Below are 19,241 nucleotides of genomic sequence, written 5' to 3' on the forward strand. Positions count from 1 at the left end.
AAGATTTAAATATCCCCAATTTCAAATCACCACCTCAGAGTTTTGTCATGCCTTCCAACTTTCTATGTTTATAAATTCCTTCTCCAGCAATGAGAAGCACAGCTCCCATTATCCTTAATGTATGCACTCATTTGCTAAGTCAATTTTCTTGTTTCCTCAATGTAACAAATACATCAGCCACACAGACTCTCTGTGCTGGCTCCCCCATCCCTTTTTTCTTGTCACTAGTATCCAATAGATACTTCCATGCCTGAAAAGTAAGAAGGGAAAGCAAATGAGAGAGAAGCAGGGGGAGGGAGAGGGAGAGGGACAGAGAGAAAGGAAAAATGAAAAGATGGGGAGAAATGGGACGGGAAGACAAGGGAAAATGGGAAAGGAAAGGGAGTGAAAGAAAGCAGATACTCACTTTTAAAACACCTTCCACAGCCATCTTCCCGTCATTTCCTAGTAAAACAGTGTATGGATAAAGCCACTGGATTGCATGTTTGATTGACATCATAGGAAAGGAATCCTATTTAGGAGCAGAAATATATAGGGTGAAGCAACATCCAAAATAATCACAGAAATTTTATCTGAAATGTATATATGCCATTAAAATTGCCTTACAAAAATAACCATAGTATTCTGGAAATATAAAACAGCAAATAACATTTCCTCCTTTCTTTCTGTTCCCCACCCTTCCTTTGGGTAAACTCCTACAATTCAATCTTTCACCTATGTCTTGATGGTTCTTAGAGGTCACACACTTAGACATTTAAGAGAGTATCACACTATTGACTTCCAAGCAGTTTGGCAGGGGGGTTTGCAAGCAAATGTGGCAATATGTCAACAGTTGATGTTTCTAGATGAAAAGGTTACAGATGTTTGCTATACTATTTTCTACAAAAGGTTTTGAGCAAAAACAAAAAGAATGAAAGTACAAGATTTGATAAACAGAAGAAATGCTGTTCAGCATGTATATAACAAAGTAAACACCTAACTCTGACTCACTACACACATTTGAAAAAAGCAGTAATATTTAAAAATAAGAGTATGTGCCAGGCATGGTGGTGCATGCTTATAATCCCAGCACTCTGGGAGGCTGAGGCAGTAGGATTGTAAGTTTGAGTCTAGCCTCTACAACCTAGTAAGACCTTGTCTCAAATAAACAATTTTTAAAAAGGGCTTGGAGATATAGCTCAGTGTAAAGGCCCTGGGTTCAATCCCCAATACCATAAAAAGATAAAAATTAAAAGAATCACTTGCCAAGGGCTGAGATGGCCTGCTACTTCAGAAGATGTCCTCCTCAGCAGTGTCTCACTAAATGTTCAAACACCCTCCTATTTGAGCCCTGCATCCAGGCTCTCCCAGCTCTCCTTGCCATCAATGGAGGTGTCTTCCTCTAACATACCTCTGATCGCTTTATATCTACCCATTTCATAATGTCAGATGAGCCACTTCCTCATCATAAAATCCAGGGAAATTTCCACACCAGGAAAATTTCTTCACAATATGAGTCTAACCTCAATATGATTCTAATTACAATATGATTCTCCACCGCACACACACACTTGCTCTAGGGATATAACTTATTCTCACTCTTCAAGGATACCAGGCCCTTTTGTGATTGAACAGTTTTGTGTGTGTCCTCTGCCTGGAAGGCCTTTCCATCACTCCAGACAGGACTGTCACCCCCTTTGTGAAAGTGTAGTGGACAATATCGGTGCTGCACCAAGTCCCTCAGGTCAGGGCAACTCTGAGGACTACCTCACTACAGAACACCTCTTACTGGATCAAGCTGAGCCTTCCTTGCCTCTCTGTAACTTTACTGAAACTGCATGTCTACCATTTCCTTTTCCAAAGCTACAAACTTAGGGTCTCAGAACATATCCTTAGTCTCTGTACTCTTCACTGCACTGCAGAGCAAATCAATCTCAGGCCTTTTATACAAGAATATGACAAGGCAACATGCAGTGATTAATCCCCAATGATTTACTTTCAAATTTTCTCTGCTACATTTGGGTATACCAGTCATTAATTTATTTCATACATACCAGGATTTGAACTGCAGCTGGTAAGCTATCTAAAGGAAAATCTGGAAGTCCAAGAGTAGAAGATTCTTGGGAACAGAGAGTTGTGGCAAAGGACAAGAGCTGAGAAATTCTAAGGGGAAAAAAATTGTCTTTTATTCTAAAGGTTTTAAAATATAAAATGCAGAAGTATGTTAAATATAAAATAAGTAGACCAGTTTAATTAACGTGAAATGTCCTACCATTAATTCTTAAAGAACAATTAACTCCATATCTTAGTATTCCATTTAGAACTGATTAGTGCCAGAAATACAGTATTCCCTAAGTCCATCAAAATACATGAGGTTTTTTTTTACAATCTAATCCATATCTACACTGCCAGCCTCATCTCCCACCCTTTTCAATTCCAAATCTAAGCTCTAGCCACTAAGAATTTTAATAGACCTAGGAATAAAGGATAAACTTTCATATCTTATGTTTCAGGAAATCTCTTAGAATTCCTTGATTCCATTCCCTATTTGGCAAAAGCCTACTCATTCTTTAGGACTCACTGAAAATACCAATATCCTGTGAAGACTTTCTAAAGTCTGAACCACAATAGTCCCAATATTGTGAATGGCACTGTATACTGTGTTACATTAATGTTATTCACACATCTTTCAGCTCCACTAGATCTTGAGCTTCTTCCTATACAAGTTCATATTTTAATAATTTTATCACCAGCATTTACCAAAACTCTTCATACTAAAAAATTCTTCAAAGAATTGTTATTGAATAAATTCATCAATCAATCAACCAATGAACAGACAAAACAAATTTATAAAACTACACTTACTTTTCAGCAGAAACATTGGCTCCAACTGAATATAACAGTTTAAGTTGGTCCTAAAATAATAAAGAAACATATTGGATCAATTAGTAAAGAATACAATAGATTAAATACAAATTTCATAGATATAATCCAACCTTTTACTTTACTAATGATAGCAAAAAATTCACTTCTTAACATTTCAATCTTTAAAAAAATCTTCCAGACAAATAGTGCCACAATAAATTTTCTTCCTAGTTTTCAGAGATTTTCTTCACCTTATATCTTTTTTCATTATCTACTGAAGAGCACATTAAAAACACAGTAACATTTTTATAGACTTGAATTTCTTATTGTACAAAAAACTTTTTAAAAATTAATTATTCTTTGTCTACTTACCTTGAAGGGTAGAAAATAAATATCTCTGGCTTGAAATCGAGAACGGAGAGGGGGGTCTAATGGGTTTCCAGAGTACCTGGGCACTGGCAAGCCCAAAGCAATTACTCGGAAATTTTCACTAACCCGGACAATCTTCCAAGCATCCAACTCTGCTTTAGTATGATCCTAAGAACATATGAGATTTTAAAAAAGTTACCGAATTTGGGAGGCCAAGGCAGGAGGATTGCCTCAAGTTCAAGGCCAGCCTGAACTACATAATGAGACCCTGTCTCAAAAAATCCAAAAAAAAATTTAGAAAATAAAAGAAAATTACAGCCTACATGATATAGACTCTAAGACTGCCAAGCCAAGAAACTTAGGCCTTGACTATTAACAGAATTGGATATGAGAATTCTCAAAACAGAACTACCAAGGAACAAAGTAAGATCAGGATCAGGATGACAGGGAAAATGCACAACTTGAGGACCAGTGTTACAAAGAAAAGGCAGTTCACATATCCAGGAACAAAGGAGACCTGGGTCAGAAGGCTGAGCTTTAATCAGTAACACAGAGGAACAGTTAAGAGGGTAAGAAAAATATATGACCAGAAGTTGTTAAAAAAAAAAAAAGGAGTACTAGAAGGACAGACCATCAACATGTGAAATCAGTTCATAGACCTTAAATAGATAATTTTGTTTATGAGTATATTACTACCAAGGCACGTTACTAGTAATAACTAACATGCTTTGAAAACTTACTACCTGCTAAGCACTTTTCATGAGTTTTTTTTTCTCATTTAACTTTCACCAGAATCCAGATAGACACTTAATCTCTTTATTATATGAACTTAAAAACTGAAGTCCAAAGGAGTTATATAATTTACCTATGGTTCTGTATATGGTAGGGCTGAGGGAATGAAAAAAATACAGGTTTTGGAATCGCAAATCCTGGCTCAATATTTGATACACACTTTAGCTAAATGTCCAAGGGCATGTTATATTTTCCTTGGAAATGTACCCTTCTCATCTATAAGTAGAAATAATGTCACCTACATTATTATGATGCTATGAAAACTAAACGAGAGAGTGTATGTGAAAGCAACTGGTCCATAGCAGGTACCTGTTAAACGTTGCTTCCTTCCTTCTCTGCCTAACTCTATCAATGGTTGTTCAAAGCCTAACCTGTTGGTCCCATGGTGCTTACAAAGTTTATATAAATGTGTATATGTACATTTTGAGAGAAAAGTCCACAGCTTTCAGTAGATCTTCAGAGAGCACAACCCACATGACAGCCTACAACCTTTTGGCATGGCACTCAAGGCCTCTCTCCTGGCAGGATTTGCATCTGGTTTTTCCAGTCTCAGCACCCTCACCTAGTGTGATCCTGTGCTCTAACCTCACACAACTGTAACTTTCCAAATGTATCATGCTTCACCAACGCTGCTCCATTTGCAGTGGAACACCTTTCACATGACACCACATCAACACAAACATCACTTAAAGTTCAGAAGAGATACCATCTTCATAACAACTGCCCTCTTTCTTATGCTCTCTTGGAATAGAACTACTTTTGTAACCCTACTTTGTATCCTTTGCAAGATTTTATCATTATACATTTGTACATTTGGTTCTGTACAAGACTGTCTCACCCTAAATCCAAGCTCTTGAGAGGTCTCACTGCCTCTAGCACATAATAGGAAAAGAGTCTTTTAAATGACTGAATTAATTTTTTAAATAATAAAATTATTTCAATCACAATCAAAATCACAAATCATACATCATTAGAATGATACTATGATGCTATGTCACACACACTAGAAAACAAGAATCGAGATCAAGCCTGGTCTGAAAACCAAAAATACTTGGTTTTTCAGAGACCAGGCTGTTTCTGTTTTTCATTTACCTGAAAGTGATAATTAGAATATAAAGTTCATACTGTTTATTTCTATAATAACAAAATTCTACAAAAACCAATAAGATTTTTGAGATATTAAAATTTAGTATGTTGAATCCAGCTAGAAATAAGTGGGACTTAAATTACAGTGTGGAAGCTTTTTACCATAAAAATTGTCCCAAGAAGAAACTGATTTATAAAGGAATCTTTTTTTTTAATTTATATATTAATTGGTACATTTTAGGTATACATTTACATTTATCATTGGGTGCTTGTACCTGTACATGATCTTAGTTCTCATTTTTTTCCCCATTACCTGTGCGCCCTCCGCCCCCTCCACCTTTCCCTATTTACATAGATTTCTTTTCCATTTTTTAATCTTTTCTCATAATTTTTCCTTTCCCTTCTTCCCTTTCCCCTTCCCCTCCCGCCACCTATAAAGGAATTTTGTCTGTATGTTATTTCTCACAAGACAGATTTCATAAATACAGAAATAACATTTACTAATCAAATGTATTTATACTGATATACACTTCGAGAAAAAAATGAGAATTTCTTATGGATCCTCATATATCCCAAATTCCTATCCAAAGTAATATGCCCAATAACTTTGTACACAAATCTAAGAATAAGGAATATATCAAACATGTTATTCTTAAGTAATGCTTATGCTTTAAAGAATGATTATATATTCTGAATAATATTCTTTCCAAATCATTTACTAAATCTGGTGATTAAGTAATATAATACCTATGGCAAATAGTTATTTTGTAATTAAAATGTGTTTAAGACAAATATTCTATATACTACACCTACTTTTAAAGTCAAATAATAAAAATTACTTTCATTTCATCAAATGAATTATTAAAATAAAATAGAGTGAACTTAACTTTTTCTTATTGATTAAATCTTCAATTATCCCCTTCTAATTATATTAGAATGAAATGATCTTTAGCTAAATCTATAAGAAAATTACCATACTGCACAAATAGAAAAGAAAAACACCATCCACAAACTCCCATAGACAATAAAGAGATACGGCTAAAAGGGTTGCAAGATGAGTTACAGAGAAATTCATCTTATAGGAATCAGAAAGATGTCCTTGGCCCTGCCAGCCACAGAGCACCAGTTCAATCAGACCCTCTGGTGCTAACATCTATTATTTAGTGCCTGGTGTGTTCTAGGCTTGTATTAGCACCCTGGGAGCAGGATCAAAAAGCATAAGACAAATATCTTACTCTTGAGCAATGCATAACAGACCTGAGGTAGTAAAAGGAGCACATATCTATCTTGTCCTTTTTTTTTTTTTTAGTACCAGGGATCGAACTCAGGACCTTGCACTTGCGAGGCAGGAGGTGGCACCACTGAGCTAAATTCCCGGCAGAGCACATATGTATATGTACTGAATAGGTGTGATAAAGACTCCAAAATCCTACAATGTCAATACAGAGGAATAAATCACAAAAGGCTTGTAGCAGCTGGGCGTGCCTGTAAACCTAGCACTCGGCAAGCTGAGCCAGGAGGATCACCATAAGTTCAAGGCCACCCCAGACTACACAGTGAGTTCGAGGCCAGCCTGAACTACATAGCGAGACCCTGTCTCAAAAAAACAACAACAACAACAACAAAAAAAACCCACCCAACCAAACAAAAGGCTTTTAACTACAGAAGCTCTAGTATGGTTCAGCTTGACCTAAATGAAGAAGGACTAATCATCTTCTTGTCATTTGTAACATTAAATGACCCATCTACAAACCCTTTGAAGAGCTCCATATCCTCTATATACATATGTATCATAGCATTTAATCATTTTGTTGCACTTATTCATTTAACAAATAATTACTGAACACCTAACATGTGCATGCATTGTTCAAGGAGTTGAGATAACATCAGGGAAAAAAATCCCTGCCTTTGTGAAGTTTATGTTCTAGTACAGGGAGGCAGACAATGAATTAAAAACATAATAAGTAAGTTACATGGGATATTAGAAGAGAATATAGAAAAAACTAAAGCAGAATAAGGGCATATGGTGGAAAAGAGAGAACAGACTACAGACTACAATTTTAAGTAGAAGGGACAAGACAAGCCTCATGTAACATTCAAGCAAAGACTTGAAGGAAGTACAGAAGTGAACCAAGCAAAACTTGGGAGAAAAATCATTCCAGGAAAGGGAAATGCCATGCACAGGCTAGACGGTAAGAGAATGCTTACTTACCAGGATTAACATAAGAGAATATCAGCAGTGGGAATGGAGTAAAAGAGGAGGATAGAGGAGACCAGGTAAGAAGTAGTAAGAGCCTAGATTATATTCCACTGTAGACTGGGTTTTACTCTGGGTGGAACAGGAAGCTGGTGAGAATATAGTGACCCAATCTGGTGCATATTTTTTCTTTCTTTTTTGGTACCGGGGATTGAACTCAGGACCTTGTGCTTACGAGGCAGGCGGCAGAACCACTGAGCTAAATCCCCAGCCCATCTGTTGCATATTTTAAAGCAATCGCTCACTGCTGTGTTGACAATAGCACAGGATGGATGAAGAGAATCCAGCTAGAATCCAAGTATAAGATGCTGGTGGCTTGGACCACTGTGAGACCAAAGTGACTCCATTTTGCTAAAATCCACCATTCCCCTAGCCTCTCAAATTAATGGTTAAAATGTGTTTGCTCTGGGACAGAAGATACAATCTGTAACAAACCAAAGTTCCTAAGTTAATTACTCAGCCATCTGTTTGCCCAAAAAATGAACGTTCTGGGCCCCCTATCCATAGAACAATCTGTAGATGTGCTGACTGTCAGTACGTAATGGTCGTGACTAATAGTCAGTGTGTCTGCTGACCATCAGTACGTGACAGTCGGCCACTAACCTTTGTCCCTCTTTTCCCTCCTAAAACCTACATGTAGCCACCCCTCAACCCCTGATGCACCTGGCCAATCAAAAATGTACACTTCATGCTTGCTAATTGTCAACCAATCATGTAACTGCTAAATGAAAAATCTCCAAACCTTGCTGTAACCGCTATAAAAACCCTGCTAATTTGAAATTTGGTGCTCTCAATTCTGATTCGCTGCGTCAGTGACGGCTGAGAGCCCCTGCTCGAGCTTGAATAAACGACCCTCGTGTGCTTGCATTGGGAACGGCTTCCTGGTGGTCTTTGGGGACTTCGCGATCTGGGCACAACACCATCAGATACCTTAAATATCTCACTCATTTCAGTCCACACCTACTTGACTTTGTGCTTCATCAGGCTAAGAACTGGACTTTACTCAGCTTGGCATCCCTGCTGCTAGTACTGTCTAGGCTTTTAATAATTGGTTATTGAGAGAAGGAAGAGAAGGGAAAAAACAAAAATGAGTAAGAAAATAGTGATTAAACTGACCCCAAAAAAGAAGAAATCTGGAAGGTTTCTGACATGGTCTGCAAACAGAACAGCCTTGTAAAACTGCAAACTCATTTCTTCACCTTAGCAACTTGCCAAAGACAAGAGCCATCTCAACATATGCCCTGACTCTTAACAGGACCATGTTTTATACAATAAGGAACACTACCTACAGTTTCACAGCAAAGATAGAAAAGCTGTATTTTTCTTCTCTTACTTTGAGAAGTTTGTCATAATGCTCAGCAGACATCAGGAAGCGTCCATCTTCAAGCTGCATCTCCCTATTTTCCAGCAAGTTGTTCAATATTGGGAGAACATTCCTCTCTGCCTTTTCCAGGCCTTCCAAAATGAGAGTTCTGCCTTCTGTGGCAGCACGAACTGCACACTATCCAAGAAACAGAAAAGCAAAATGAGAATATTAAAGATAGCACAGCATGGATGGACTAATTTTACTTGTAGTACAAACTAAACTTGTATTTCTTCTTATAGGCATGCTGGGAATCAGGAAAGCTGAGTTCCAATCTTAATTTTTTTTTTCTGCTTCTTTGGTTGCTTTTACCTCTTTGAATCTGTTTATTCATTTGTAAAATGAAGATATTAAAAAAGACATCTCTAGGACTCCTTTCAGCATTAACTTAGATTATATACCCAGTGAAACAGAAAGCTAACAACTATCTGTGAATGGGTAATATAATTAAACAAGGGAACAGATTCCTTAATTAGAAAAGGGAAATAAAGATAACAATCTACCTATCTATCCCACAAGTTTCTGGTGAGGATCAAATAAGCTAGGTGAGAGGCACTACAATAATGTTTGTAAATGAGTTGTCATCAAAATGAATTCAGGTTTGGTCTGATGCTTGATGCTGACAAAAGCATACACTTGGCCAAAAGGGTTTTACAGCAGCCTTCAACAGACCAACTTATAGAACTGTAAACTTATTAGAACTATAAGTCTTCTAATAAACAAGAAAATTAATAACAGAAAAGTGGAAAATAAAGTAGATCTCTAAATAAGAGATAGAGGGCCAGGGATTTAGCTCAGTGGTTACACTGCCTACCTCACAAGCACAAGGACCGGGGTTCAATACCCAGTACCAAAAACAAACAAACAAGCAAAAAAAAAAAGAGATAGAAAAATAGTAATACAAAAAAATTCCTAAAGATATATTTTTTTACTTTATTTATTTATTTATTTTTGGTACCAGGGATCGAACTCAGGTCCTTGCGCTTGCACAGCAGGCGGCGAAACCACTGAGCTAAATCCCTGGCCCAAGATATGTCTTTTTAAATACTCTTCTTTAACTGACAGAGAGAAAGAAAAACCCCTTTTCAGCAAAATCCTTGAAAATCAGCTTACAAAAGGAAAACCTCAGTCATGTTTCTCCTGTACATTCAACAACAGACAGGATTAACGGTGCTAAATTTATATTACCACTCCCTCCTTACAAGTGTTTTTCTTTGGCCTTATAACATTGCATTCTCTTAGGTTTTGGGGGGGTTTTTCCTGCCTTTCCGTCAAATATAGATGGTATCTAGAATTATGTCCTTGACTCACAGCTTTTCTTACTCTCTCAAGTCCTTTCTGAATAATCTAAATCACATAGTTCCAAACATCACTTCTATCTGAATGACTCCCCAGTCTCAAGCTCCTCCAATACAGTGGTTGCATCCCACAATGTCTCCAACCCCATAATCACCTCACACACCCCGGACAACACCGATCACACCTCTTTTTCCCCAAACCGGCTTACAGTGGGAATGCCATTCACCCATGACAGGACCTTTGATTCCTCTCTCACCTTATACATTCAATTTGTCTCCATGCTCTAATGATTTGACCTCCTTAATGTTTCTTAAACTCATCCTTTCTACCCCTCCCCTAGTTCAGGCCCTCCTTGACTCTTAAATTTCTACCCCAGCACTTCCAGCTCTTTTGACATATAAATCTATCACAATATGGCATTTCGAACACCATTCCCGACCTTAGTTGTCTCACATGTGATCTTTTTGTAAAAATAAACTGGTTGTGATTTCCCCCACTCATGCACATACCATACGGCTTCATTAGAAAATGTCTTTACTTACAGTTACTCCTTTACTTTAAATTTTCTTTTTAGTAATTAGCCCAAAGAAAGAGCTGAACATTTAAAGGGGGAAAACATATTTGTTTGTTTATCCATTCATTCATTTTACTTAATAACCAAGGATATGTTTAGAGTAGTAAAGCATTGATTTTTCATAGGTAGCAGAAAAACAGGAATTGCTTAATCAAGCTTGCATACTGTTTCCTTTTAATAAACTCCTAAATTTTATACTATATAAATAGAGCTTAGTTTATTTCAGTTGTTTATGTAGTACTATAAAATAGTAAGATTTTATGAGGCCATATTAGACTAAAGATAATCATCCCATTTTAAAAATAAGAGCAATTTCAAATCTAACATTACTTTGTATGTTTTAACTGTCTTCTACAAAACAGGCCATCATGTCATGGTTGATTTTTTTTAAACGCATGGATAAAACTAACTTAGTACCCCCTAGGGGACATTTAAAAAAGAATCTCATTTTTGCTAGTTGTGTTAAGGACAACTATACTATAAAGACACAGAAGTATTGTCTGAGACATTAACACAAGCTACTGTCTTATAAAAATGGCTGTTTCAGGTAAGATATCAATGAAGCTTTCTTTCACAAGAATCTACTTACTCTATGAAAGCATATCTCAGAGTAAAAATAAAAATTAAGTTATCATAACCTGTAGCAATATTGCTTTTTAAAAAGCTACAATTTTTATCAATCTTTTTAAAAAGACAGACTAAATATTGCATTTGATTTCTTAAAACTTCACAAGGATGAAAATTCATGTTCTCTGAGATAAAATTAGAAATACGAAGATCAAAATTTAGTGGTTCACCAACTGTAGGTGAGGGAAAACAAAGTCTTGACAACTCAGGACAATAACAAACACTCCAGCTCTACTTTTATTCATCTCAGGTATACGTGGTCTCCTACACATTGAATCTTTTCAGAAAAATTCAAAATAAGCCAGGTAGAGAGATCAGAAACAGCCAAATATACAGATTTCTTTTCATCTACTCTAATGGAGGTGTTGAGACTAGAAAGTTGAGAAAGCAGTGGTAGATGAAAAAAAAAAAGTAACATCTAATAATTTCTTTAAAATCTGCTGCACCTCTTCTCCAGAGTAAAATCCATATGGGCATTTGGATATAGAGAGAGTCTCAAATTAAGAACATCTATTACTACAGAATCATAGAAAGAGAACATTAACCACAGTAACAATTATGGCAGGCATGAATTATCAATGGATGACAAACTTAGTGGGAAAAGGTATGAGAGGGCCGGGGATTTAGCTCAGTGGTTTCGCACTGCGCAAGCACAAGGACCCAAGTTCGATCCCCACCACCAAAAAAAAAAAGAAGGTATGAGAAACAGGATATTTGTATAGAAGGAAAATACCTTCCAATGAGATACAGTACTATAAGTGACAACATGAAAACTAATACAACACTGGAGGACCTTGCCAGATACCAATTTGACCAAGTGATCAAAATTAATGTCACCAGTAATGAGATGTACCAATTCCAAATACTAGCCTTCCAATATGATGCCATGAGATGGGCACAACACCACTGCTATTGTAATCTTGCTAAAATTGCATAATTTCAAATTATGCAAAAACATCAGAAATCCAAACTGAGCAACATTCTACAAACTAACTGGCCATAAAGAGAAGAAGACAGAAATCTGCTGCAGAAACTGGATTAGGGACAGAGTGGGTGGTGGCAGTTAGTTTCTGAATGATTCAAAGACTTTAGCATCTTCAAATGTAAGGAGAAGATAGCAGAAGAGCACAGAAGACAGTGGATAATTACTAAAATGAAACTTACAAGGTAACTATATGATGTTGGAGGAAGTCACTTGTAAAGTTTCTTTCAGTAATAAGATCCACGAGTGTACAATTTACCTCAACTTTATTAAGAATATTTTTTAAATCAAAGCAGCTAGGTGTAGTGACCCAGGACTGTCATCCTAGTACTCTGGGAGGCTGAAGCAGGAGGATCGGAAGTTCAGGCCTACCCTGGGCAACTTAGCAAGTTGGCCAGGACTTGTCTCAAAATAAAAAATAAAAAAGGGGCTGGGGGTGTAGTTTGGTGTGAGGACCCTGGATTCAATCTCCAGGATTGAAAAAAAAAAAACCAACTCTCCAACATTTTTTCTTATTAGCTCAACATAAATCATGCATTGATTTTACAAACAATCTAAGAAGCAATGATAATGGATGCAGTACAGCATAACTGGATCCAAAAATTAAGAGTATAAAAAGAGGATTACAAATGTATGAGAAGCCCAAAGTATTAAGAATGGGATGGGGGATGAATGGTAGAAAGTAGAGACATCTTTTTCAGATGCGGGGGCAGATGGAGAGTAGAGGGGGTACATGGGGGGATGGGAAAAAGAAATTAAAGGAAAAAATGGAAATAGAACTTTTGCAAATAGGAAGGGGACAGAATTAGAAGGAGCAGAGAGGGATGGGAAGGGTAGGGGAAAAAGAAAGAACAGGAATGTGTCATGTGCCTGTACCAACTCCCCATGATAAATGTGGTCATTATGTACTGTAAACATGTACTAATAAAAAAATTTATAATGGTAAATTTTTAGGGAAAATAATTGACAAGCATAAGATCATTCAAAATTTTTAACTTTCCTCTTTATTTGCCCTTTGGTTGTTGGCCCACAGCATATGCAAATTAAAAATTTAAATGTAGGCAGAAATACACACAAGCTAAGAGGAGAAAACCTTAAACAGATTCTCTTTGGTAATAAAATCTCAAATATTTAATTTATACAACTAGTATTATTTAGTTACTATTTCAGTATCAACTCACTTCCTGGTTCTTCCATAAAATAGTCTACAAAATAACTGAAATGCTCAGAACTACCAAACTTTATCAACATAATCTGATTACATTTGGAAGAGAAGAAAATAAAATTTTAAAATAAGCAACTATTGAATAGAGAAAATATTAAGTCAGTCAACTACAATAATATATTCCTAGTGTATCAATTATGCATCCATAAATCTTAATCAATTAGAAAGAAAACAGTTACACATTTCATCCCAGTATAGTTCCAAGGATCTTGCCCTCCCTCCATTGATGCCCTCTTCATTCTGTTTGCTCAGCACTCAGTATGGAGGCTCAACATTAAAATTTTCTTGTTCTCTCACATACGTTTCATTGCTGTAGCAGGGTTCAGAGGTCTTTGAAGAATGAGGACCCTATCTTTTATGGCATCCTGGTACCAAACTGGCTCACAGCAGACTTTTACCATTTATGGAATAAAAATGCAACTGCTCTATTAGAAATTGCCTTTCTGGGCCGGGGATTTAGCTCAGTGGTTTCGCCACCTGCTCCACAAGCACAAGAACCCAAGTTCGATCCCCAGTACCCAAAAGAAAAGAAAAAAAAAAAAAAAGAAATTGCCTTTCTGTAAGTATAGGAAGAGTCTTTCTATAAAAGATGATAGTTATCTATGCCAATGGTGTTGTGTAACAGAATAGAACAAGATTAACTACCAGCATAAGAGAATTTAATCTACATATTTTGAAATTTTTCTATATAGACAGTTAAATGACTATAATATAAAATTTCCCCTGAAATCTTTAAAAATAAAAAGGACGAATGCACATATATTTTTAAAAACTGGAATGACTAGTCATGACTAGTGCACCCATTGATAATTCCTCAAAGCAAAAATTAATTAAGGTAGGAAGATCACAAGTTTGAGGCCAGCCAGGAAAATTTAGTGATACCTTGCCTCAAATTTTTAAAAAAAGGGATATTGGGCCGGGGATTTAGCTCAGTGATTCTGGTGCCTGCCTTGCAAGAGCAAGGTCCTGAGTTTGATCCCTGGTCCAAAAAAAAAAAAGAAAAGGGATATAGCTCAGTGCCCCTAGGTTCAATCCCTAGTCCAAAATTCCTAATTCTTTTTTCAAGTAAAATATAAAGGGAAAAAATCAGTAAGATCCTTCTGGTCTAGCCATCTCATATCACAGCTTTAACAACCCAAAAAATGGACAGGAAGTATTTCCAGATAAAAGCTAGTATATGACCTAAAATCAAAACTTATCTATGCCCTGTTCTAGATTTTCTTCTGATCTGACATAAGAACTTAGCAGGTAATTAATCTGGATGTCTGTGTCCTCATTTACTAAGAGTAATATCCTCAAGGGGTATTGTACAATGTCACAAATTAAAAATCAAAGTGGTACTAGATAGAAATTTAAAGCTATTAAATCGATTAAAGTGTAATTTATTATTAATATAGCCATTACTCAATGAAAATAGATTCTAAAGAGCTCAAATCTATTCAAAAGGGCTACAGTGTAAAAATACTGAGGAAGCAAAAAAAAATGTTTTAAATTAATTTTAAGTTCTTTATTTTAAAATATCAGATAGGATCAGAGTGATTTTTGGTTGCTGTTACAGTTTCAATGTGTTCCCAAAAATTCATGTGTTGGAAACTTAAGCCCCAAGGCAATAGTGTTAAAAGGTGGGACCTTAAAGACTTAATTAGGTCACGAGTGCTATTCTCATCTTCAGTATGGGTTAGTTACTGTGAGAGTGGGCTCTTGATCAAGGATGAGTTTGGTCTCTCTTCTATTTCCCCTCTGTCCCCCTCTTCTCTCCTTTCTCTCTTCTTCCCCTCATGCTCTTTTGCCCCTTCATCATCCTGCCATAGAATGATACAGCAAAAAAAAGCCCTCCCCAGATATATACTCCTTGATCTTAAACTTCTAGTCTACAGATCCATGAGTCAAATAAATTTCTGACCATTATATATTATCTGGTCTCAGATATTTTGTTACAGCAACCGAGAACTACAGCAATTGCTATACCAGTTACTTACTATGAGTGATTCAGCTTAGACACTTTACCTCTCAGAGCCTCTATTTATTTCTAAAGCTAGGGTCATTATACTTCTTAACTCATAGACTTTATTAAAGACTGAATGAGGCAACTTTTGACACATATTAAGTTGTTTAAAAATAAGCAATGCAAATGGAATACGATGCAATCACTAGAAATAATAGAATTCTGTCATTTGAGAGAACAAGGATAAAACTACAGAATATGTTAAGTGACATAAGCCAGGCAGAGAAAGAAAAGTACTGTATTGTATAATCTTATTCAATAACATATGGAATCTAAAAGTTGATCTCACAGAAACTGAGGATAGAACGGTAGTTACCAGAGGCTTGGAAGAGTAGGGGAAAAGGAGCTATGGGGAAAAGTTGATAAATGAGTACTAAGTTGTAGTTAGACAAAAATAAGAGGTTCTGATGTGTTATTGCAGAGTATGGTAGTAACTATACTCATAGATAGAAATGATGTACTGTATATATCAAAAAGCTAAGAGAAAGGATTATGAATGTCTTCTCCATACACAAGTACATGGAATTTTGTTTTATCTATTTGTACCCGTATTTCTGGGGCCAGAAGAGGAATATATACATAAAATATGTTTACTGAATAGTTCTTCTTTAAAAAAAAAAAAAAAAGGATAACCAGCATTGTTAAGAACAGTTTGTAGCAGGAAGGTCACTAAGTAAAATAATCATCTGCGTATGCATGAACTTGTGGCCTTCTCATTAGAATTATGACCCAATCAAGTGAGCCAACTGGACTATTTTTATAATTACAAATCACACTCATTTTGCCTTGATTACAACATCGAAGCCAAATAAAATGTGAATATATAATTATATGGCATTGACAATCAGTTATTGTTGTAATTTAATGAAAATAAAAAGCAAGGTAATTTTTTTTAAAAAATTAGCTGGTGTTATTATGATTAGTATCATCATTGCCACTGGGCACTCACTGAAGTCATCAATATGATCATCATGATCACCATCTTGCTTTTTCAGGAAGTAGCATAACAGGATAGAAAGAACCTGAGCTTTGGAATTGTACAGTGCCTGTTTCAACCTCACCTTTGATTTATTGGTTATATGACCATTGCCACTATAAAATGGGGAAATCATCTCCTTAGAAGTGTACTGTGGGTTAAATGCAATAATATAAAGCAACTCGCACAACATAGGGCCCCTCCAATAAAAGCTGCCTTTTTATCACTCTTTGTTTTTAAAATGAATTATGTAAATCTGCCAGTTAACACTGTAGAAGTAGGTAAGGGTTAGTCTGAGTATGACAGGAATATAAAAAGCAGAGTCCTGCACTCTAATACAGAGGCCAGACTAAATGCAGAGATCTCCAGCTGACCAAGTGGTAATTAGGACACTAACAATGTAGTTGCAAGTGGTCTGGTATAAGTACCAGAATTTGGCTGTTCTCTCTAGCGTTATTTTCCATAGAGAGATGTTTACCAAATTCCAAATATTCATTTATGAATGAACTTCTAAATACAACTTTGAAATTTCAACACTATTTACATATGGGAAGTAGCTTCGGCATTCACAAATGAGATGGAGTTTATAAGTAAATGGTTTTCCTTATTTGCTAATGTAAACAAAAGGCAGATAAGATAAAAATCTTATCTTCTAATTAATAGTGCTATGTTAATTATTTAAGAGATTCTTTTAATAACCTATAATATTTAAGTGATTTTTTTTTTAAGTTTTGGTATTTTTTTCTATTGATAATGGGAGTCAAGAATAATCCAAAATAGAAGAGAATATATTAAAATATTATACAATTGTTTAACATGTATTCTTGCACTTCATTTTAAATATGTATTTTACATATTAGTGAACTTCACATTATCATGTAAAAATAATTAACAAGGCTCCAATCTGAAAAGGGTTTCTGGATTAGAAAGAGTTAAAGAAAATCATTCAAACATATCCATTCTGGCATCCTATTGCCCAAATTATATTGAGGGTAAATATATCTTTTCTCTACCAGGCAGAAAACCTAAATGCAATTTATTTGTAGTTTAACTAATTTGATTTAGTTATACTTGACTTATACTTGAATACTGCAAACAATTATATGTCTTTTTCTTACAAAGCAATTGCACAAGCAATTGTACAAGTCTTTGCCTTATATATTGTTTAGTAAGTCATCTTAGTTCTTTGGAATCACATGGCAATAAATAGAATTAATGACAATGTCAACAAGTTCTGAATAAAATAAAGACAGTAATAGATTTTTTAATCTTTAGTGATGTAGAATTGTTTTCGGTTACTTTATCTTCTAGGGAATGAAAGTTAATGTTATAGCAAAATATCTTGGTTAGTCTACATTTTCCCATGGCTATCAAAATAACACTAATAAATTTTCATGCTTTCATCTTATGACCAATTTTTTTTAATTTAATTTATAAACTAAGGAATTAGCAAAAGAAATAAGCAAATTTATAACCGAAGAATTCTAAAAAAATAATAACAAATGGATTGTATTACATGATCCAGAACAGTGTAAATTTTGACAATTTCTTTCATTGGTACTTCTCCCCCTTTCCACATTATTCCACTTGTTGACATCATATAGAAGCAATAGCCAATAAATATAAAAAGGATACAGCCTGCTTAATTTTCAATACAAATTAACACCCATCAATTTGTCAAAGTACATAGACATACTCAATATTGACAAGAATCCCTAAGGCAGTCACTCATACTGTTCTGGTGAGTGTGGGTTGGTATACCCTTCTGAAAAGCATTTTGGCAGTAAATACCAAGACTCTTAGAAATGGTTCGATTTTTTGACTAGTAATAATACGTCCAGGCTTCAAAACTAAAAGTCATCAGAGACAGTGAGACTAAAGTACAGTGATATTCATGAAATGTTACGTATAACAGTCAAAAGTTAAAAATGACCAACAATATCTAATGTTACAGGGAGATGCTCCTGATAAAATTTCTAGCTATTGGGCCGGGGATTTAGCTCAGTGGTTCCGCCGCCTGCCTCGCAAGCGCAAGGACCAGAGTTCGATCCCTGGTACCAAAAAAAAAAAATTTCTAGCTATTAAAAAAAAAACCTTTAAAGTTTATACACATGGTATATCATTTTTGTTAAAAATTATTTATTTAGATAATTTAGTTAGCTAAAATAATTCAATTTCTAAAAGTCAAAGTTTTACACTGTCTTTAAAATAATAAACATTAAAAATTCACTACAGAAAATTACTAGCAATAGTTGTTACCTATTGGCATTTATAGGTAATGTAAATGACCATAAATAGTTCTTATATAAAATAAGAATCTCTTACAATGTATTTGTGTGTTTCATTCACAAAAGAACTAGTTTTTGTTTTTGTTTTGTTTTTTTTGGTACCAGGGATCAAACTCCGGGCCTTGCACTTGCGAATTAGTTGGTGGAACCACTGAGCTAAATCCCCAGCCCAAGAACTACTTTTTAACTGTGGGAAATCTGAATTCCCCAGGTTTTCCCACTAGGTGATGCTAAGTTTGACCACCATCAAGGGACAGATTGTAAGTACAATTTTTTCTTTTGTAATTGATAAGCAATTCTTAAGACCATATGAATATTCCATTCCCCAAAATCCTTTCACTCAAATATTTTTTTAAATAATTATACATTTTTAATTATAAATTAACTAGCATCAACTTCTGTTGTCATCAACAGCAACACTATTTCCTCGTCCCTTTCTCCTCATCAATACAGGACATTAGTAAATTCTTTAATCTTTACTAATTTAAGAGGTAAAAGAAAAACAGCCACTCACTGGAGTTTTAATTTTTATTTTTATAAACAAGAAGGCCAAT

At 35.3% G+C, this 19,241-nt stretch overlaps 1 protein-coding gene across 3 annotated transcripts in view; it reads right to left on the reverse strand.

Annotated features, from left to right (window-relative positions):
- Positions 1-19,241, reverse strand: part of Vwa8 (von Willebrand factor A domain containing 8) — a 443,736-nt gene that overhangs the window by 343,594 nt on the left and 80,901 nt on the right. For all 3 annotated transcript variants that reach the window (XR_015445839.1, XM_004844253.3, XM_087197309.1), the window contains 5 exons: positions 8,682-8,849; positions 3,217-3,381; positions 2,845-2,894; positions 2,034-2,142; positions 407-511 (listed from right to left, as the gene is read on the reverse strand). Coding sequence is in view for 2 of the 3 variants with exons in the window: in XM_004844253.3 (XP_004844310.1) it covers positions 407-511; positions 2,034-2,142; positions 2,845-2,894; positions 3,217-3,381; positions 8,682-8,849 (597 nt within the window). In the remaining variant the exon portion in view is untranslated. The remainder of the gene's footprint in view (positions 1-406; positions 512-2,033; positions 2,143-2,844; positions 2,895-3,216; positions 3,382-8,681; positions 8,850-19,241) is intronic.

Source organism: Heterocephalus glaber, unplaced genomic scaffold (genome assembly GCF_053883595.1).
Source record: "Heterocephalus glaber isolate CG9 unplaced genomic scaffold, H.glaber_assembly_v1.0 deba00001666, whole genome shotgun sequence".
Lineage (NCBI taxonomy): Eukaryota > Metazoa > Chordata > Mammalia > Rodentia > Bathyergidae > Heterocephalus > Heterocephalus glaber.